The 21,599-nt window shown below is 45.9% G+C and overlaps 1 protein-coding gene across 1 annotated transcript in view; it reads left to right on the forward strand.

Moving 5' to 3' along the window:
* The window catches only part of LRP4 (low density lipoprotein receptor-related protein 4), a 67,895-nt gene extending 46,954 nt beyond the window's left edge, over positions 1–20,941 (forward strand). Inside the window, exons 10-38 of the mRNA XM_009895706.1 lie at positions 349–483; positions 651–776; positions 1,811–2,041; positions 2,342–2,498; positions 2,861–3,078; positions 3,406–3,582; positions 4,161–4,283; positions 5,004–5,212; positions 5,828–5,909; positions 6,534–6,639; positions 7,607–7,808; positions 8,135–8,324; positions 8,577–8,708; positions 9,385–9,525; positions 10,272–10,358; positions 10,569–10,740; positions 10,824–10,986; positions 11,226–11,451; positions 12,858–13,161; positions 13,500–13,718; positions 14,042–14,176; positions 14,397–14,505; positions 14,832–14,976; positions 15,505–15,618; positions 15,921–16,044; positions 17,054–17,121; positions 17,758–17,845; positions 18,375–18,516; positions 20,307–20,941. Of these exons, the coding sequence (XP_009894008.1) occupies positions 349–483; positions 651–776; positions 1,811–2,041; positions 2,342–2,498; positions 2,861–3,078; positions 3,406–3,582; positions 4,161–4,283; positions 5,004–5,212; positions 5,828–5,909; positions 6,534–6,639; positions 7,607–7,808; positions 8,135–8,324; positions 8,577–8,708; positions 9,385–9,525; positions 10,272–10,358; positions 10,569–10,740; positions 10,824–10,986; positions 11,226–11,451; positions 12,858–13,161; positions 13,500–13,718; positions 14,042–14,176; positions 14,397–14,505; positions 14,832–14,976; positions 15,505–15,618; positions 15,921–16,044; positions 17,054–17,121; positions 17,758–17,845; positions 18,375–18,516; positions 20,307–20,642 (4,661 nt within the window). The 3' untranslated portion in view covers positions 20,643–20,941. The remainder of the gene's footprint in view (positions 1–348; positions 484–650; positions 777–1,810; positions 2,042–2,341; positions 2,499–2,860; positions 3,079–3,405; positions 3,583–4,160; positions 4,284–5,003; positions 5,213–5,827; positions 5,910–6,533; positions 6,640–7,606; positions 7,809–8,134; positions 8,325–8,576; positions 8,709–9,384; positions 9,526–10,271; positions 10,359–10,568; positions 10,741–10,823; positions 10,987–11,225; positions 11,452–12,857; positions 13,162–13,499; positions 13,719–14,041; positions 14,177–14,396; positions 14,506–14,831; positions 14,977–15,504; positions 15,619–15,920; positions 16,045–17,053; positions 17,122–17,757; positions 17,846–18,374; positions 18,517–20,306) is intronic.
* Positions 20,942–21,599: the final 658 nt, after the last annotated feature.

The following is a 21,599-nucleotide window of genomic DNA, read 5'->3' on the forward strand; positions in this document are numbered from 1 at the left end:
GTTGTGATAATGGGAGAGACTTGAAGACAGAGGAAAATGACCTTGGTGGTTTTGCAAATTACATACTGCAGACAAGGAATAATGAGGAGAAGATTATGATCTCAAGTATCAAAGTTTGCCTGCAGAGACAGTGAATCCTAGAAGCATATTATTCTGAGGTTCATGGTCCCCTTTGGCTGTGGCCTGCAGGGGAGAGTTCTGACTGCGAAGAGGCAGCTTTTCAGCACAGCCTGTGTCCTCCCCCTCTTGCTCAGCCTGTTCTGAAGGGCGACTGCTGCCTAACAGCTGAGGACACAAGCAGCTGCCTTGTGGTTTCAGCTCAGTTATCTTCATGTGTTCCTTTCGCAGGTCCACGAACAGGGGAGGAGAACTGCAATGTCAACAATGGTGGCTGTGCTCAGAAGTGCCAGATGGTACGAGGGATGGTGCAGTGCACCTGCCACACAGGTTACAGGCTCCTGGAAGATGGCCGATCATGCCAAGGTGAGTTTTTGGAGCAGTAGCCTCCTCCCTGCTGCTTTGATGTGCTTGAAGTTGATGGCTATGGTAGGGTGCAAATCAGAGCATGAAAGCAGAAGCAAGCTGTGGGTGAGACTGCCTGACTTTTTGATGGCCTAATGGTAACTTCTCCCTTTGTCTGTAACATGCAGATGTGAATGAATGCGCCGAGGAAGGCTACTGCAGCCAAGGCTGTACCAACAGTGAAGGTGGCTTCCAGTGCTGGTGTGAGCAAGGCTATGAGCTGCGGCCTGACAAGCGTAGCTGCAAAGCTCTAGGTAAAGAGGAGTTCAGCTTTATCCTGGTGTATGTGTATTGGTCCAGTTTTCATAATTTTGTGTCTAATGCTTCATTGGCAACATTACGCTGTTCACCAAGCCAACACGTGAGGAAAAGAGGTACCTGGATTTGTATTAGGTATGTCCAGGTTGTTGGTGAATGCCTGTGAAAATTTTGTGTGATTTTGACCATGGAGAGATACTTCACTGTTTCTTTTTCCTGCCAGTGGGACAGCCCTTGCCTTCTTTTCCTAGTCCCTTGTCGTTCCTAGTGACCCAGACCCTGGGAAAAAAACAGCCTTCTCTTTCTGTTCAGGAAGTGTCTTAACTTTTCCAGACAGTGAGATTGTATCGCACTTCCTTGTGGTTTGACCCTTGATGCTGGTCACCAGTCCTGAATGCTGTGAGTGGCTGCTGTATGGACATCTGCTAGTTTTTAAGGGCATCTGTACACTTGTTTAACTTCATTTCTCAGCTCCTCTAATGTAGGAGCTGAGAAATTAGAAATTCCATTAAAAAAATTAAGATTTCATTAGGAGTCCCCTAATGAAACCCATAAAGGATGTCAATACTGGTTTTCTTCTACCCTCCCCTGTTGTTTTTTTTTCCCTTTGCAATGGAAGTACCTGCTGAGTTTATATCTGGCTGAGGCAGATTTTAACTGTCTTGTCTGTTGTAGAAGATGTGGTAGAGCATGTGTGTTTGTATGGCTAGGAGGTGGGTATAGGAAAAGGAAACTATAGCCTGTCTGCCTAGTGGTATGGTGTCAGAGGCTGAGGTGAGGCAGGCTTAGCTGGGACCTGGAATGATCACGTCCTGCTGAGTGAATGCTTGCCAAAAGGTTTAAAACTGCTCATCTTTGAGTTAGGATTGTGTATTGAGGATGCAAAAACATCTCTCTGAAATGTTTTGCACTTTGGTGTTGATTTCTTGCTGCCAGTACTGCAAAACTATGTTCTGGGACTTGCTGCAGAGGGAGTAGTAGGCAGGACCCTGTCAGAGTACTCTAATGGTGTCTTTCCATATATTCTCAGGGCCAGAGCCAGTGCTGCTCTTTGCCAATCGAATTGATATCCGACAAGTGTTGCCTCATCGCTCAGAGTATACGCTGCTTCTGAACAACCTGGAAAATGCCATTGCACTTGACTTCCATCACAGCAAGGAGCTGGTGTTTTGGTCCGATGTCACTCTCGATCGCATCATGAGGGCCAATCTGAATGGTAGCAACGTGGAAGAGGTGGTTTCCACAGGGCTGGAGAGCCCAGGTGCGTCACCACAAAAAAGGCAAAAGCCTAGGGACTGACCATGGTGTGAGAATAGGGGTGGGTGAGTGGAGAAAAGTGGGTACCCAGCATTTAAAATGGAGTGTGTCTCCCTGAGCAAGGGGATGGGCTGGACGGAATGGGTGTGAGATTGGTATCCCCCGGAGTTAATCTTGGCTGACGGAGGAAGAAACAGGAGGATTGAATTGGTCCTCTTCTGAGGCAGAGAGGGAAAGGGAAGTATTTTTCTGAGCAGATCCTGCTCCTGGTTTCACTATGTGCTTAATTCTCCCCTGGAGATAGGTGGACTTGCTATTGACTGGATCCATGACAAATTATACTGGACAGATTCTGGAACATCTCGAATTGAAGTAGCAAACTTGGATGGCACTCACAGGAAAGTGCTTTTGTGGCAGAACCTGGAGAAGCCCCGAGCAATTGCCCTACATCCTATGGAGGGGTGAGTGAAAACTTAGAACTCAAGTGAGCCCTCCATGCAAGTACTTCCAGGCAAACATTGAAAACCCCATCCTTGGTCACAAAGGCTGCCTCTGGGCTCAAGCCTTCACTTGGTACTGCCAGTTTGGGGAGCCTGGCAATGCTGGGAACCTTCAGAGCCTTAATCTTATTCTGGCCCCTCCAGGCTTCACCAGCCTGAAAGTGCTGAGTGTTACCTTGTTGGCTGTCACTTCTTCCATGGCTGTGACCCAGTCTTATGCTCAAGGTCACAGGACTGATACTGTTTTGCCCTGATAGGGAGTGATGCTGGGTGGAGTGTATGAGACATGAGTTTTCTAGCCTGTGTCTCCCTTCCTCCTCCAGCACTATCTACTGGACCGACTGGGGCAATACTCCCCGCATTGAGTATTCCAACATGGATGGCTCTAATCGGCGCATCATTGCGGACACACACCTCTTCTGGCCCAATGGACTGACCATTGACTATGCAGGACATCGAATGTACTGGGTGGATGCTAAACATCATGTCATTGAGAGAGCTGACCTCGATGGGCGGAACAGGAAGGCTGTTATTAGCCAAGGTAAGTAACAGGGAGCGTTCTCTGTAGTAAAGACAACAGAGTAGCACAGTGCTACTTTGAGTTTCAGAGCCACTGGCTCCTGCTTCTATCCTTGTCTCCTGTTCTTTCATTGTGGGATGAATTCTGCCACTGCTGAGGGATGGGATTTGCTACCCAGTCGTTGGTGGACAGGAGAGAGGAATCGTCCATTATATTAGTCTAAGGTGGATTTGAGCAGGTTGACTGTGACAAGGCTTAAGGGGCAGTGGAAAGAGCTTTCCCTTGTCTCCCTGCTAGCCTGAATCCTGTTTGACCTGGTTATATCCCTGTATTGGATGTCTGTTACAGGCCTCCCACACCCATTTGCTATCACGGTGTTTGAGGACAGTTTGTACTGGACAGACTGGCACACCAAGAGCATCAACAGTGCCAACAAATTCACAGGCAAGAACCAGGAGATCATCCGCAACAAACTCCACTTCCCTATGGACATCCACACACTGCATCCCCAGCGCCAGCCAGCAGGTAACTGCAGAGAGGGTAGAGACCCATTTGAGCCACTAGAAGACCTGCTGTCACCCCCCACCCTGTAAAGCGGGGAGATGGCAAGCCTGAACCCAGCATATCGACACATCTACCATCTCCGTCCAGAGCTGCCACAGAACTTGCCCCATCTGGCAGTTCGGTTGAGGTCCCTCAGAGCCGGTAATGTGGTGTTAGGTGTTACCACAGCTCCCCCTGCTGACACGCGGGAGTGGAGGCTTTTCAGTTAGAAATACATGGGGCTTGTTTACACAAGAGCTGTTTTGGGAGGGGAAAAAAAATCATGAGTGGGCACTAGTAATGACTAACAACTCCTTTACGCCTCTTCAGTTGCCATAGTCTGCTCTAGAAGTGGATTGAGTTTAATGCTTTATTTTAAAATTGAGCCCTACAAATGGAGTTAAGTGCTTTAGTTTATAAGTTCTCTTATTCTCAATTAACTTCTGGGTGGACAATTTATCTTATCCCTGTGGGTCTTGACACCTCGACTGGTGTTTTTCCTCTTTTCTTTACTCTTTGTTTTATGCCTGGTTGTTTTGTGTCTTTGGCTACTTGAGCAGGGAGAAACCGTTGTGGGGCCAACAACGGGGGCTGTACTCACCTCTGCCTGCCAAGCAGCAAGGATTACACCTGCGCCTGCCCCACAGGCTTCCGCAAGACCAGCAGCCATGCCTGCGCCCAGAGTAAGTGAGGTGGGACCACAGCCTGCATGCTCAGATGTTCTGTGGGTGGCAGAGGGTTGGCAATGGGAGTAAGCAGCAGCAGTTGCTTCCAGGGAGATGCAGCTGGGTAGACTGAGTTAGTAGTATTAAGGGCCCTGCCAGAGCATGCTTCACCTTTTTGATGCATTCCCCTGTTCTGCATTCCTATGGCTCTCACTAGGCTTGATAAGTGGGGATACAGAGAAGCTCCATCCTTGGGCCCTTATTTCAGGGCTGCTATTGGTGCTGTGTTGCCTGTCACAGCTGATTGTTTCCCTAAAGCTCCCATAGGAGCTGGGTCAGTGATGAACAAAATATTCAGTTCTCTTGATTGCCACAGTTTCTCTTGGTTTGCAACCATGTGGAAGAATTAGGCCAACTGTCTCCTAGATTCACAAGAGAAGGCATAGCTATTTGATTTAGAGTGAGTTCTATGCCATTCTTTGAAGAATAGAGTTGACTTTGTTCCCTCAGCATAGGTTACCCCCAGGAGACAGCTCCCTACTACTTTGTTCCTCCCTGCCCACCTCCCCTGCCCACCCTCCTGGTGGTACTTTGCTGTCAATAAAATCCTGGGCTGTGACCTGCCAGTGAGAGATCATGTAAGTGGTTAAGGCTGGATATAGCAGGGAATTGTCTGTGTCTATCACTGTGTTGTTGAACTTAGAGAAATTAAAAGAAGACCTTTCGACCTTTGATCAGGTCTTGACAAGTTCCTGCTTTTTGCCCGAAGGATGGACATCCGTCGGATCAGCTTTGACACAGATGACCTGTCAGATGATGTCATCCCCCTTGCTGATGTTCGCAGTGCTGTGGCTCTAGACTGGGACTCAAAGGATGACTATGTCTACTGGACAGATGTTAGCACCGACTCAATCAGCCGAGCAAAATGGGATGGATCGAGCCAAGAGGTACAATGTTAACTACATGTGGGGGTCATCTAACCAGGTGCCTCCTTGAGCATGAGATTTGAAGCCACTGCAATACACTGGCCTAAGGAGCTGCAGTTCATGCTGGATTTGTTGTTCATTAGTTTTTCTAGTTCTGGCTCAGAAGAGCCCTGAGATCACTGAACACTTCATACGTAAGTTTGGTGTACGTTCCTGCTTGTATGGAAAACCTTGAATTGGGACACGAAGCGTGTTAATTTGTAAGCTGTGGTCAATTCCTTTGTTGTAGCCCTAAAATCTGAAAGGAAGAACTATTAAATGCTCTGGTAGGTACTACATTTGGAACAAGAGCCACTCACCTTGGGAATGCTTTTTGCACATGCCCTTAGGTTAATAATGCCATAAATGAGGGGAACAGAGTTCAAAGTTTGGAGTCACAGTTTGAACAGACATGAAAAATAGATGTTTCTCCAAATGTAAGACTTGTTGAACTTCTCAGTCCTTAATGCTCTCTCTCGTATGGCATTGCTCTGCTTGGACTTTTGCCTTTTGAAGTTAATGTTGTTTGTGAATGGGTGGTACTTTCTCCCTAAGGTCTAATCTCCCTAAGGATTTTTTCTTTTTGGTTTTATTTAGGTTGTGGTAGACACCAGCCTGGAAAGTCCAGCTGGACTGGCAATTGACTGGGTCACCAACAAGCTATACTGGACTGATGCAGGTACTGAGATCCTCTGCTTTACCTAGATGTTTGTCTTCCTTATTAGTCATGAAAACTGAAAAACAGCTGGGTAGTTCTATCTGTCTCATTCCAATTTGTCTTTCTGTCTAGCAAAAAATGGAGTTTCATCTTGTGTGCTTCTAACAAAGCAGGAGTTGAGGTGGAATCCTTAGTTTAATTATCTTTGCAGTATCCTCAGTATTAATTCTGTAGAAATTATTATAGTAGAAGTCAAGCACCACTGCTGTCTTGCCGCAAAGCTTGTGACTGTCTGCATTTATGTAGCTTCCAACGGTGTAGTATTTAGAGGATGTTCCCTGCTGGAGAGTCATAGTTCAGAGAGAAGTAAGGAAGGTGATTCTTTTCTAGCTGTTCTCCCATGCCTACGTAGATACCCTGGGGGCTTAGGAAAGAACTGGTTTACAGGACTCAGCACCAGTGACAGCCATAGAGGTGACCTGAGAGATCGAATGGAAGGTGGTGCTTTGAGCCACATTTCTTACCTATCTTCCAGCTATGGACAGGCATGGGGAGAATGCATTGTTGTACAGATGTTTTTTGCCTTTGCTTTTGTGGTTCCAGAGGTTTTGGTTTCTCTCTCATTCTGTCTCTTGACTTTTGTAGGCACAGATCGGATAGAGGTCTCCAACACAGATGGGACCATGAGAACTGTTCTAATCTGGGAGAACCTAGACAGACCTAGAGATATCGTGGTGGACCCCGTTGGAGGGTGAGAGATTCTTTCTTCTGGGATGATGTGGCAATTCTTGCATGTCTAAAGATGTTCAGGTTCTTTGGTTTTGTATAATTGTCTTTCTGGTGCCATTGTTCTACATCCTGACAAAGACTGGAGTTAGAGACCTGATTTTGGGTGCTAGTGGAACAAGATAAGCAGGGATAATTGCCTGCTGCGCTGTAGAGCTTGCAGGAGCTGGCTGGTGTTTTCATTTTTTTTATCCTGGGAATGAAATAACTAAAGTTGTGGTACAAAAAAAAATGCTGAGAATGAAGCCATCTAGATCTTTTTCTTTATTTCACATCTGTATTGAATTTGTATTCAAGCTCTTTGTTTACCAACCAGAGTTCAGTCAGAAGGATGTCCTCAGGTAAATAACTGCTGACCTCAAGCAAGCTGTAGCATTAGTGGCCTCTTGACTTCAAAGCACTGTGTCAGAGTATTGAGGGATCAGCTGTGCCATAGAAAGCAAACCTGAGTAGAGTAACAGAAACAAATGGTTTCAATGACTGATTTTGCTTCTGAATCATAAGATCTTGTGAATGTGGGGATAGGATGGATAGGAAGAAGCTTGCCAGCCATTGCTTTATAAGTGCTGAAGGTCTTAAAGTGCATTATTCTTTCCTTGAGTGGATTACTGGAAGACCAATGCAGCAAGAGTATAAAGGGCCAATGGTGGAGATTGGTAAATAATTGCTTAATTCTTAGACCTTGAACTATTATCTTGAACTTTTCCCTCCATGTTGTAATTAGGCTGACACATGGGCAGTAGAAGGTATATAAATTTGAGTATGATCTTAGGTACATTACAAGAACCTAAGGCTGGACATGAGTGTTAGTCTAATGCTGCTTCCTGCTAGGGCCTGAAGGCACTGGGCTCTCTTGCTTCTCTTTAACACTGCCTGGCTGTAGTGGCAGTGAAGGAGTGCAGGCATTCAGTTCTGTCTGGGCTTGTGTTCAGGTTCATGTACTGGACTGACTGGGGAGCCAGCCCCAAAATTGAGCGTGCTGGTATGGATGCCTCAAACCGCCTGGTGATCATTTCCTCCAACCTGACATGGCCTAACGGCTTGGCCATTGACTATGAGTCGCAGCGCTTGTACTGGGCAGACGCAGGCATGAAGACCATCGAGTACGCCAGTCTGGATGGAACCAACAGGAAGGTAAGGAAGCCATCTTTGAGGAGGGAGTCTGGGAGCCTGAGGTGTAAGTCCTAGAGCACAGAGTGCTGATGGCCCCTGCCTCTCTTTCCAGTTGAAAGTGAAATCTCAAATCAAGACATGCTGAGCTGCTTTCACTGGGAGAGAAAAGCTCCCTTTCAGTTGCAAACTGTGTATGAGGGAACCTCCATTTGAGGGCTAATGTTGCCCCATCACTCTCCTTTTGCTGTGACTGTACATTATGATGTTGAGAGGGGGCAAGGGAAGCCTCTTCCCCTTAGTGACTTCTTAGTAATGTTTTTTGGGGGGGCTGGGGGTAATCTGACCAGGTGCTGATTGGGAGCAATCTGCCTCACCCCTTTGGACTTACTCTTTATGGCGAGAGAATCTACTGGACAGACTGGCAGGCCAAAAGCATCCAGAGCGCAGATAGAAGGACTGGGCAGGCTCGGGAAACGCTGCAGGACAATCTGGAGAATCTTATGGATATTCATGTTTTCCACCGGCACAGGCCACCAGGTACAGAGCTCGCCCCAAGCCACGCTGAGCTGAGAGCTTGCTCAGGCTCTGGTATGTGGCACAGCTCTCCTGCAAGGAGCTGACCTATCTGTCAGCTCTCGATGCCTTAAGTCACTGGGTGGAATATGAGAGCATGAGAATAACTCTTGGCTTGGTATTTAAGGGCATTCTAGAATATATTTTTATAGCTGTTGCACCCCTTTTTTGTGCCTGTGCTACTGGCTTATGGATTTCTCATCCTCTCTTCCATAGTACATACGGCATGTGAAGTTAGCAATGGAGGCTGCAGTCACCTGTGCCTTTTGGCACCCCTTCCAAAAGGTTACAGCTGTACCTGCCCTACTGGGATCAACCTTCAATCTGATGGCAAGACCTGCTCCCCTGGTGAGTCCTCTCTGTAGGATCCTCACTGCAGTTTTGTATCACAGCTAGGTTTTGATCCTGCCTTGTTAGAAAGCAAAATTCACTTTTATGTGCTTGTCTGCTTTACCCCTTGAAAAAAACATTTGATGCCTGTGCCTTCAATTTGAATGGGAATCGCTATGAAGAAACTTACTGATAACTGGATTGATGCAGAAGAAATTATTCTTGAAATTATGTTGGGCAACTAAACCAAATGTCACATTTTTCACCATACTTTTGCCCTTATCTTGAAGTGGATTCTTTTTTAACCACAAGGTGCTATCTACTTTAATAGGTCTGTACACACTCCTCCTATGGACCCTCTTTTTGAGGATTGTGGAAGGCACTCAGCTTCAGGCCATGGTAAATCCACTTTTTCTCCTTAGCAGGAGAAAACTGACTCCAAATGCCTGTTTCCCACACATATTAGCAGAAGTAACTCTTCTATGAGTGCACTCCTTTTCAACTTCAATGTAAAGAAGCATCCAGCAATGCTCAGTAAAGCTTTTGTACCCAGATCCCCCATAAGCAGAGATCTGCCTGAGACTTCCCCTTTTCCACTGTAGTGGATGTCAGCTCCAGAATGTTCAATAAATGATGCCTACAGTTGAATGATCTTGTTCCTCGCTGATATCTGTCCACTTTCAACTCTGTGCAGGAATGACCAGCTTTCTGATCTTTGCCAGAAGGACAGACATCCGAATGGTCTCTCTGGATATTCCCTACTTTGCAGATGTTGTTGTCTCGGTCAATGTCACCATGAAGAACACCATTGCAATTGGAGTGGATCCTCGTGAAGGTCTGAACCTCTTAGTGTATCCGACTGTCAAATATTTGAAAGGCAACAAGTGACTTCATATGTAAATGTTTGAGTAAAGACCCAGGTGCAGACCGTGCTGTAGGTTGTGAATTTGGGTGGGGTTTTTTTTTCCTAGTATGTGCTGCAAATATTCCTTTCCAATCAGGAAAGGGATGTTCTTATAGGAAAACAGAGAACTCCAACTAAGTGGAAGAAGCTGCCTGCTATATTGTGTGAGGTTCCTGTGCTATATTGGGTGAGGTTCCTGGATTCAAGAAAGCTTTCATCCTGCTGAAGCTTTTTACAGCAGTAGAGCTGAGACTCTGGCTGTTCATGTATACTAAATATCTGATGCTGTGCTGGATGTAAACCCACTGTTGTGCAGTAAGGCACATGATCTGATTGCTGCCCTCTGGGACATTTTGGGAAATCAGATGTGGGACTCTCTGCTGCTAGCTGATAATGTGTTATGTGTTCTCTGGCCTTGTGTAAAGGTCAGAGTGCCAGTGCTCCTGCACATGTTGGGGAGGATCGGAACAAGAAAATTTGTACTGTTTTATCACTCTAGCTTAATAGTCTTGTGCTGCTGTTATTCCTGTGCAATCTGATCTGTTTTGAATGGTGTAGCTAGTAGTCAGAGACTTGGACCTGTTTTTAAGGATTTTGCTCTTTAGTTGTTGGGGTTTGTTTTGATTTGGTTTTGTTGTGGGCTTTTTTTAAGTTTCTCTTTTTTTTCTTCCACCCAGGAAAGGTTTACTGGTCAGACAGTACACTGCGGAAAATCAGCCGGGCTGCCCTTGATGGTTCACAATTTGAGGACATCATCACTACAGGTAAGAAATATTTTGGCCTGGGAGCCTCTTGCCTCCATGCAGCATGAAAAGAGAGATTCTCTGATGCCCTGGTAGAATAGTCTTTAATTTTGGTGGAAGGGCAAGCAAAGCCTAAAGCAACTGCCTGATGAGGTGCACAAGGGGAATACCAGAAGCTCCTGACTAAGCTGGGAGGATGCACAGTGATCAATCGCTTTTCTGTTTTCTCAGGTCTGTTGACTACAGATGGGCTGGCTGTGGATGCTATTGGCAGGAAGATATATTGGACAGATACAGGAACAAACCGGATTGAAGTGGGCAACCTTGATGGTTCCATGAGGAAAGTCTTGGTCTGGCAGAACCTGGACAGCCCTCGGGCAATAGCTTTATACCATGAGATGGGGTTAGTGTTGTCAAGAGGCTATCTAGGGGTTAGAACAGGACTTCTGACCTCTGTTTCCATAATACTTGCTGGCTTTTCCCCAGGTATATGTACTGGACGGACTGGGGTGAGAATGCCAAGCTGGAACGCTCTGGGATGGATGGCTCTGGACGTGCGGTGTTGATCAGCAACAACCTGGGCTGGCCTAATGGACTGGCAGTGGATAAGGCTGGGTCCCAACTGCTCTGGGCTGATGCACACACTGAGGTCTGATTCTGTTCTTCAGCATTGTTTGTCATTGGGTCTTTGGTAGCCTGGAGGCTGTTTTGAAGCTCGCAAGCAATCAAAAGAGCAAGGGGGACATAAGCTTTTCCGAGTATGGACTATGGGGAGAGTAGACTTGAATAACATCATTTGCTTGGACTCCATTTTGCACTTGATATAGTTATTGCTAGGAAGAGGATCTGTGTTTTGAGTGTGTGGCTGATGTTTACTTCTTTCTTCAGCGTATCGAGGCTGCAGATCTCAATGGTGCTAACCGCCGCACCCTGCTGTCTCCAGTGCAACATCCTTATGGCCTCACTTTGCTGGACTCTTACATCTACTGGACTGACTGGCAAACTCGCAGCATTCACAGGGCTGATAAGGACACTGGTGCCAATGTCATCTTGGTGAGGGCAAACCTGCCTGGCCTTATGGATATTCAAGCTGTTGATAGGGCACGGCCCCTGGGTGAGTTGCTAGGCTGCTTAAAAATCAGGAGGGGTCTGTGGTGACTAGGGGAGCCCTTCAGAGATGTCACTGAAAAGAGTCCTTTGGTATAAAGCATAAGCAATAGAGTAGCTTCTCAAAAAATCAGCTTTCTTTTCTTCTTCCCTTTTGTTTACCTATATTTTGCACTTCTCCCTGTTTACCCAGCTCCATAGGTCTGGTGTTTGTTTATTACTGCATGGCTTTTGACCCCCTTCATCCCATTTCCTTCACTGGATTGCACTGACATCCTCATTCTCGCACACATCAGAGCCACTTTCTTAGGAAGACTGAATGAGTCATGCCCTATTAGGTTTCACCAGAATCTACTGGCATTGGACACTTTCCCTTTTTTAACTCCAAAAGGCACTAATTCCTCTTAAGCTAGTTGCTGAAACCTTGTTTCAAGTTATAGTCACTTTTTTCCCAGCCATTGCAGGCTTCATCTTCCCGTCTGCCACTTTGCTCTACAAAATCTCTGCTTCTGTACTTGCTTTTAATATATCATACTCTCCAGCTATTCTGTGCCAGAGTCAGATTCCTCATGTTACTCTTTGGGTATCCTATGTGACACCATCTTTCCTCCTTGCTCTTCAGTGGGAGTTGTTGCTTTGTGCTGTGGCTTCATTTTGGTGGAATTTCACCAATATGTACTTCTACAGAAAACTGTGTGCTGCTTCTCCTGTGGCTACTAACAGCAGAACATCACTCTAGACAGCATAACTTTACAATATAACTTAAAGCTAATCAAAACTCCAGCCGTCGTATCCCTGTTGTCTTCATCCCAGTCCCTGCACGTGTTTTCTGAGCTTATCCCTTCCTAGTAAATGTATGCTGGAGGTTTTTTTCAATTTAAAAAAAAAAAAAAAAATATGACCCTAATACGTCAGGCACTTTCAGCAGGCCTCTCTGATGCCTTTGTTTACTTGCCACTGTGTGCAGCTAAGTTGAAACAGAAGCTTCTTTGTCAGCCTGGCCTCTAGTGCATTGTCACGCTGCTTCCCCACAGGGTTGGATCTTTCTGTCAGCATTACCGTTTACAGCAATAATGAAGCTAAACTAAAGTTGTGTGAATCTATCAGCATTTGGCTGTTTCTTTTTCCATGGGAAAACTATGATTAGCAAGGAATGCAGGTCAAGACTTTGCTCCTAATGCTCCCCCTTCTGTGCTTTCCTGTTCTCCTTGCCCAACCATGCCCATACCCACCATGAATCTTGGAAGGGAGGGAGGCAGTCTCTGTATGAGGGGCTGTAGATTCCCAGTAAGGCTGGGATGGGAAGGATGAACTCAGGTGCTAGCAAGTTGTGCATTTATGTAGTCTTTAAAATAAAGCTTTGGTCTGTGGGACCACACTGATCCTTAAACTATGCTTTCCCTGTTTCTGAAGGCTTCAATAAATGTGGAGTTCGTAATGGTGGCTGCTCCCACCTTTGCTTGCCTCATCCCACTGGATTCTCCTGTGCCTGCCCCACTGGCATCCAGCTGAAGAGAGATGAGCAGACGTGTGACTCTTCTCCAGAGACCTACCTACTTTTCTCTAGCCGTGCTTCCATCCGTCGTATCTCGCTGGACACCAGTGACCACACGGATGTGCACATACCTGTCCCCGAGCTGAACAATGTCATTTCTCTGGACTATGATAGTGTGGATGGCAAGATCTACTACACAGATGTATTTCTTGATGTCATCAGGTGGGTGCCAGTCATCTGCTTGGCCAGTGCCCAGGTCACCCAGCTGCTTGTGCTGGTTGTGCCACAGTGAGCTGTGGAGTCTGCCAATGAGTTGGGGAGACAGAGGTGCTGGCAATACACCACTGCTTACACCTTGTCTTTGGTACACAGCATCATGTCTGTCACTGAAGTAAATGCTGAAGGTGTGTCTAACCTGCTGGAGACTAAGGGGGAAAAATTTATTGGAGAGGTAGCAGTATGCAGTAGCCGTGTGGTTGATGGGCATTGCACATGGAGGTGTGAAGGCTTTCCGGAAGCTACCTGTTCCTCACTGCCATTTGTCCTTGATTTTCATCCAGGCGATCTGATCTGAATGGCAGCAACATGGAAACTGTTATTGGTCAGGGTCTGAAGACTACAGATGGCCTGGCAGTGGACTGGGTTGCCAGAAACCTTTACTGGACAGACACAGGACGGAATACCATAGAAGTAGCTAGACTGGATGGAAGCTCCAGGAAAGTGCTGATCAATAACAGCCTGGATGAGCCCCGAGCCATTGCTGTCTTTCCCAAGAAGGGGTAGGTATGGGGTATTGGTGGGGTAGGGAGAAGGGCTGTGCAGAGGCAGATTGGAAGAGGAAGTTGTGGGAGGAAGAAGAGATGTGCTGTCTGAATCTGCAGGTACCAGCAAGGGGCCGACTCTGAGTGACAGATGTAATCAGGCAGACAGTGAATTTGAAGGTTAGGCAGATGGCTTGGAGAAGCAAACTACAGACCACATGATCTTTTTTGAACCTGAAGAATCTCATAGTTTAATTCGTAACTAGAACCTTTTTTCGTTCAATTTAGTTTATCTGAATGAAACACTCTTTTCTTCTTACACTTCCCTTTTATCTCTTCAGGTACCTCTTCTGGACAGATTGGGGTCACATTGCTAAAATTGAACGGGCAAACTTGGATGGCTCTGAACGTAAAATCCTGATTAACACTGACCTAGGATGGCCCAATGGATTGACTTTGGATTATGACACCAGGAGGTCAGTGAAAGATTTTCTTATACTTGCATAGGGTTAAGGGATGTAATGAATTTTTCTCAGCCTTCTTAGCTTGGTTTATTGGAGCAGTGTTGTGGGTTTGGGTTTTTTGTTTGTTTTTGTTGCGGAGGGGGGTGTGTGTGATCCATCTTGGCTAGCAAAGGACTAGAAAGTAAAGAGGGATTGTATAGATGGAAGCTCACCTCTTTCCATGTTGCTCCAGGATTTACTGGGTGGATGCGCATCTTGATCGCATAGAGAGTTGTGATCTCAATGGGAAGCTGCGGCAAGTGTTGGTCAGCCAGGTGTCCCATCCCTTTGCTCTGACACAGGTAAGATTTTCCTGCTGCCACTGTTTTCCCTGGTGTGTTGATGAGTTTGGACACTGGAGCTTGGGGACAAGAAAGTGTTATAGTCTGGGAGAGCAAAGATGGCTGAGGAGATAGTACTTAACTCTTCTGTGGAGCTAACAAAGGAAGTTTGTCTGAACTCCTATGGGGTGTAGACGGTCATCATCTTCATTATAAGAGGGGAAGGGGTTGAAAAGGCCTTTGTTTGGGGCCTTCTGCCACTGGGATGTGGTTTTTATGGGTATCCTGTGTCTTTGTGGCTAAACATGCTAATGGCTGTGATTTTTCTTTGCTGCCGCCTTGAGCAGCAGGATAGGTGGATATACTGGACTGACTGGCAAACCAAATCTATCCAGAGAGTGGACAAATACTCCGGGCGGAACAAAGAGACAGTCCTGGCCAATGTTGAGGGACTGATGGATATCATTGTGGTTTCCCCTCAGAGACAGACAGGTAAGTAAGAGGACCTTGATTCATGCAAATGCTAATTTTAGACAAAAAGAACTGTGGAACTACTGTGCTACTGTTGATGTCAAGTGAGTTTTGCATCCTTTCTTATACTCAAACTCTTAATGCATCTTCCTTGGCACATTCCTTGTCTGCCTATGACATTTCAGTCAAGCACACCTTGACTGTGTTCTGTTACAGCTTTGATTAATAAATGTCACTTTCTGTGTTGTTCATCTGACATTGTGTTAAAACAGAAGAATGCAAGCTTTCTGGGTTTTAGTCTGTGCAGCTGTTTAGACTGGGCTCCTGTCTAATGATTTCCAGTGCCTTCCTTTCAAGATAGTTGTAATCCTACCAATGTCTGGCTATTGTCATCATTTACTTAGCAGTCAGATGAGGGGCATGTGCCAGAGCATAGTAACTTGCTGGATTTCTAGGAGGTATCTCTGTCTAAGCAGAAAAAAAGGTTGTTACTCTGAGCTCCTACCTGGTCATCTGCAATATATTTAGGAAATTGCTTGTTCCTTCCAGGTACTAATGCTTGCGGAGTGAACAATGGAGGCTGCACTCACCTCTGCTTTGCCAGGGCTTCTGACTTTGTCTGCGCATGTCCGGATGAACCAGATGGGCGGCCCTGTTCTACTAGTGAGTTTACTGAGTGTTACTTGGGTAGTAGCTTCCAGAAACGAGCCACTGCAACTACTCATGCGATGACAGTGGCAACCAGAGCATCTGAAGCTCTCCAGAGTATAAAAACTTATCCAGAGTCATATACTGGAAGGCAATTGTGAGCAATAGAGCCTTCTTCTGTCCTTTCTGCAGACAGACTGGATTTGAGATGGGAAAGCTGCTCATATAGACCATTTTAGAAACTCTCTATAGTTTACCAGACTTGTTCATCTGTCCCATGAAGTTGGGGTCCTGCTTATTTTTCTCTGTTGTTCTAGTTCCTGGTGTGGTGCCCCCTGGTCCTGAACCCACCAGTGTAAGTGCAAGAAGTCAGACACCACCTGGCAGAGTAGGTACCTCAACAACCAAACCTCTCACGTCTCTGGAAGCAGTGGAAGGAAAGTAAGTGCTCTTGTTCTCTTGGAATTGGGGTGTGAAAGTCACAGCTTGTGCAAGGTGCAACATGCAAGCCCCCTCTGGTTGTTCATCATCCAAATGTGCCTCTCCCTAGCCAAAAGAGGCTATACCAGCTCCAGACTTCACATTCGTAATGGGGAAAACCATTTTGACAAAGAATGCAGAACACTGTTGAGATGGCAAGAAAGTGGTGCAGAGATCTTTGTTCTATTGAAATGTGTGTCCAGGCTGGCTGTGGTGAAGTGTTAAAATCCTCTCGTGACCATGTCATTCATTTGGTTGATTTTTGAACTCCTAATTTTGAGAACTTACTTCTGAGAGGAGGAGAGGGGAGTTTGCTGCTTTAATTCATTGAGACATCTCAGACCTGACCCAGACATCTGAGGAAGTGAAATTGTTCTGCCCTGGCCGCAGAGGAATAGCTTGTTTGGGGCAGAACAGAACCTTTGCACCTCTAACATTTAAGTTACAATGCAGAGACTTTTAGCAGGAAAACAGTTAAGAGACTTTTTTCCTGCTAATTCCCTACAGCCTCCTATTCCTACTGCCCAGCAAAAAAGTATATTCTATAATACCTGGCTGGGTTATTTACAAGGCAAAACTTCCACTTTGTTGAGTATTGATGTATTGGATAGAAAGATCTTTTTGCTGACTCTAGGATGTTCTGGTATTTGCTTCTGCACTGATGCTGAAAGGTACCTACTGATAGGTAGATATATGTATGCACCTATGTCACTGAGAGGTGAATCTAGAATGACTTGGATATAAAGATATTGCAGACCTATAATTGAGATATACGTGCACACCCCCCTGTATATATGTATATGGTCCTCTCTCCTCTGGGTACAGGAGGATACTGTAGAAGAGAAAGGAAGGCTCCTGTTGTTGAACTGGAAATGGAAGGGATATCAGTGCTAGCCTGTCCCATCCTGTCTTGATACCTTTGATACTGTTGATACTACTACCAGTAACTAATTGTCCTTCTGTTATTCAGCTGCTCTGACAAAGATGCTAGGCGAGGCTTGTGTACCCATGCCAATGAGGCAGTGTTGGCAACCATGGGTGAGTTCCTTTTCTTTAACTCTTCTCCACCAGGGTTGTTCTTCAAAATGTGCCCAGAGCATTCCAGTCCATAGTGTTTGAAACTCAAATTTCTGAAACTCAGACTTGAATTACTCGCATGCCCTCTGAGCAGAGCAAAGTGTGTCTTGAGGATGAACATCAGTCATACACATTTGTTAGCCTATATGGGGTCTTTTTCAAATGACACTTTGGGTTGATTCTGTTTTCTTTCATCCCATAGCTCATCCACTGGGCTCTTCCCATTAATGCTACTCTTCTTCACCATCCCCTTTGTGTTTAGTTGAGGACGGTTGACTAGGGTAGTTGTTTCCTACTGCAGGAGTAACCTGTCAGCCGGGGTGGGGGGGTGCTGTCCTAGCTTATCCTTATTCAACCCCATTACAAAGATCTTGACGCTCCTTGGTTTGCTGGGGCCTGGGTGGGAGGAAGGGTTATCATATGTTTGGTTTCATATGAAGCCAAACAAAACCCTCAGCTAAACTTCGGTGTGCTGACATTTTACTTTATATACTCCTGTAAGGTGCAAAACCTCTGTATTAGGCGTTACACCGAAGTCAGTATTATTCAGTGGAAGTTAAGGAGAATGCATAAATTACTCTTGCTATTCAATTTCAGGAGAAGGACTGCATGTCAGCTACATTATTGGAGGTCTTCTCAGCGTCTTGTTTATTTTGCTGCTTATTGCTGCTTTAATTATATATAGGTAAGTGATCTTTTTCCCCCTTTCCTGGCCAATAGTAAAATCTAAGGTTGTAGGAGAAGAAAGCTCCTGAAAGCACTTCATCTTCCTTTATCATCATTTACAATCCCTTTGTTCATTGGAAGCAGCATTTGATGATTTTATTTGCAAGGTTTGAGCCTTGTGCCTTTGAAGTGTTGGGCAGGCAACTCTATTATTCAAAGCCTTGTTGGCTAAATTTTCTGCAGAGAGCTTATGAGTTACAGACAAGAATGTGAGATAATTCGTATCTCAGTACATGTGTGAGCACATGTGCTTTCTGGCAGATAGCTTCACCAGTTACTGCCAGTCTAGTTTTTGTGGTTACATGGCAGTGTCTTGCTGTACTGGTAGCTAGTGAATATACTGGTAGCTGAAGAGCCAGGTGAAGCCAGCATTCTCTCTCTTTGAGGGACAGTGAAGATTGCTGGAGCTTTCCACTTGCTGACCACTCAGGAACTTTGGATCCTGGCAGTAGGGCCCTGTGTCTTTTTTGACAGCTCTCTCCTTCTAGGCATAATAAGTCCAAGTTCACGGACCCTGGCTTGGGGAACCTAACGTACAGTAATCCTTCATATCGGACATCTACCCAGGAGGTGAAGATTGAAGCGATTCCCAAACCAACCATGTACAACCAGTTGTGCTATAAGAAAGAGGTAAGAGCTGCTACTAAGGACATGGGAGCCCAGCTCAAGCTGCTGTTGAGTATTACAGGCCTTAGTAGGTGAAAATATTGCAATTTGTCAACATTTAGTTCTAGGACATAGGAGGACAGCTTCAGTGAATTGCTCAGACTCCTATGGAGATCAACTAGCAGCACTTCTTCCCCAGTGACCTGTAGTGAATTAGACCTGTCTTTATCTCTCTGCTTCTTCCCCACTCCCACAGTGTCTTGTATTTCATTTGCATTGGGTGCTGGCCCTCAAAGTACAGGAGTCAAAGGGACCATCTTCCCTGGACAGTCGCGGTTAGTGACTGTCGCACCAAGATTGCTTTGGACGGTCACCAGGGGAACGAGGCAGCCAGAAGGAGTTTGGTAACGAGACTGTGGCTCCTGGGTGTGCACTGCCTGGAAAGGGTGGGATAGGGAGAGAACCAAAGCTTTTATTAAATGGAGCGCTTTAAAGGCCCTGCAGAGGTCTACCCTGTGTGCCACAGGATGGGAGAGGGTTTAATAGGATATCTTGCAGCATTTAGTTTCTCCTCTGTTTTCTCCTCAGAAGCTTTCTTATCATTCAGATAGCTTCTCATCTTCCCTCTTCTGATTTCCGTCTACATCCTCACGTCAGGTATCACCGCTCTATGTGTTTGATCCTGCCTCCCTCACTTAAGCTCTGTTGTGTGGCTCAAGCGCTGTCCCGTACTAATTGCTCTTTCTTGTTTTTATCCCTGCTTTTATGTCCTTAAACCAGCTTTACTGTCCGTCAAGAAAGTGTAGGTAGCTTTCTATGGCAGATCCTTTGGTCTTGGCTTTGGCTACTCCTACTTAGTGCGTGAGATTTGAAAAAGATAATTTCTGTAGAACTATTTGTGGTAATCTGTTAGATCGCATAGTTCCTCTAGCAGGGATCACAGCAAGAGCTACGCAGAGGAGAGTTTTTCCCTAGCTTTGCTTTTCAAAGGTACTATCCAATAGGTTTCCCAAGCTTTCTGGTCACTTTAGCCTTATCTACTGAGGATAAGCCAGGATTATTTATCTGGATATCTAAATCTTTTCAACTTTTCTCTTAATTCTGCTAGTCCTAGATATACCCAGATGTATATTTCCCCCGCCCCCTCCACTTTCTCCTCAGCGATAAATCAGATGTTCTAATGCTTCTTGTTTGTCAGTGAGCCAAGTTAGACAGATTTCACTACTTTAATCTCCGTGTGGTCCCTTTAGCCTCTGATCATTTCCGTTGTTTCCCTATAATCTCCTTCCCCCGTATCACTGTGAGACTCGGACTCAGCAGTGGTATTCCAGCTGTGCTTTCCTGAGAGCCAAATCTAGAATGGCTCAGATGTAAAGATATTGCAGAATCAATTCCCTGCCTACTTTTACCATGAAGTTTTCTGGCTCTTCCTGCTTCCCATTTTGTTGTTTTGGGGTTGGTTTTTTTCTTCCTTCTTAGGCTCAGTGTTGTTCTTACTCCCTGCTGTCAGAGAATATATATAGTTGAATTAGAAGAGCCAGCTCATCCTCATTTGCCTTCCATGATTTGAAGGCTCCTGGAGTTTGGAGTGAGAGCTCTTGCAGGGACAATTCGTCTGGGGGTCGTGAAGAACTGAAGGGAAACTTAGAATGGGTTTTGCCATTGTGACAGTCAAAGCCAGTGGCTGTTTACTTGGAGGTCCAGCCTTTTGTCTGCTTCACTGTCTACATTCCAGCTCTGCTTTGCTCTTTGCGGTATTTTTCCATAGATGTATTGTGTTGGGTTTTTTTTTCATTCATCTGTCTGTTTCCTAGACTGGCCCTGACCACAGCTACACCAAGGAGAAGATCAAGATTGTGGAGGGGATATGCCTTTTATCCAGTGATGATTCAGAGTGGGATGACCTTAAGCAGATTCGGAGCTCCCGAGGAGGGATCCTCCGTGACCATGTCTGCATGAAGACAGACACGGTCTCTATCCAGGCTAGTTCTGGTTCACTGGATGACACCGAAACTGAGCAGCTGCTACAAGAAGAACAGTCTGAATGCAGCAGTGTTAACACAGCAGCAGCCACACCTGAACGGCGTGGCTCGCTCCCAGACACAGGCTGGAAACACCAACGCAAGCCCTCCACAGAGAGCGAGGTCTAAAGTACACGCAACTTTGGAAATGCTCGTACCCTCCCTAGCCTCTGCTCTGCACAAAAAAAGACAGGACTCTGCCTGCTAGGCAAGGAAGGGCACAGACACCAGCCTGTCTTGCGAGTGGCCCAGAGACTGTGACTGCCTTTCAGCGAGGAGCTTGGGCAGCTGTACTGTTGTGGTTGGAGAGGGAGGATGGGTGGGTTGGAACCCAGAGACCCCTTTTGGCTCATTTTCACTGTCTGTGGTTTATTTATATGTTCCCTTTTCCTGGAAGCTGCCATGTTAACTTTTGCAGTGACTCCTCTGGCCTGAGTCTGGTTCAGATTCTGTGTCCTCTGGCAACCTGCAAGTCCCGTGCCATCCAAGCTCACAGTCAATGCCCATGAAGAGAGCAGAGCTGCCTCATTGCTAGCTCCTGGTCACAGAAGTTCCCCATGTCATTCCAGCACCAGCAGCACTCTTTGAGGCTTTGTGTTGAGGGGTCTCTGACTCGAGAGAGGTCTTGGAATAGATGGGGTATACTTTGGGGCTCAAGGGCACACTGACACGGCATCAGGTCACCTTTTAAGGGCATAAAAGAAGGTAACCACAGTTGCCATGACAACACACTTTCCCATCTGCTGGTAAAAACTTTAAGGAATTCTCAGATTGGAGCACTGTGTCTGTTGCTGGCAGTAGGCACTGCTCCTGTTCTCCCCTTTCCTGTTAAAAGATGTTTCTCCTCTGGAAAAACAAGAGTCAGCAAATGGCCCTTTCAGAACGGCTCCCTGTGGGGTCAGAGTGCTGTACTTGAGAAGAGATTGGTATTGTTCTTAGCTCTACAGAGCTAATGGGAGGAAATGGATCTCAGCAAGACCTAAATTCTACTCTTTTCTTTTTTTATATATCAGTTATGCAAAAGAAAACTTGCTAAGTCCCCACCAGTCCCAATTCTGCAAGGTCCCAATTCTATTGGCCTTTAGG

Source organism: Charadrius vociferus, unplaced genomic scaffold, assembly GCF_000708025.1.
Source record: "Charadrius vociferus isolate BGI_N301 unplaced genomic scaffold, ASM70802v2 scaffold111, whole genome shotgun sequence".
In the NCBI taxonomy this organism is placed as follows: Eukaryota; Metazoa; Chordata; class Aves; order Charadriiformes; family Charadriidae; genus Charadrius; species Charadrius vociferus.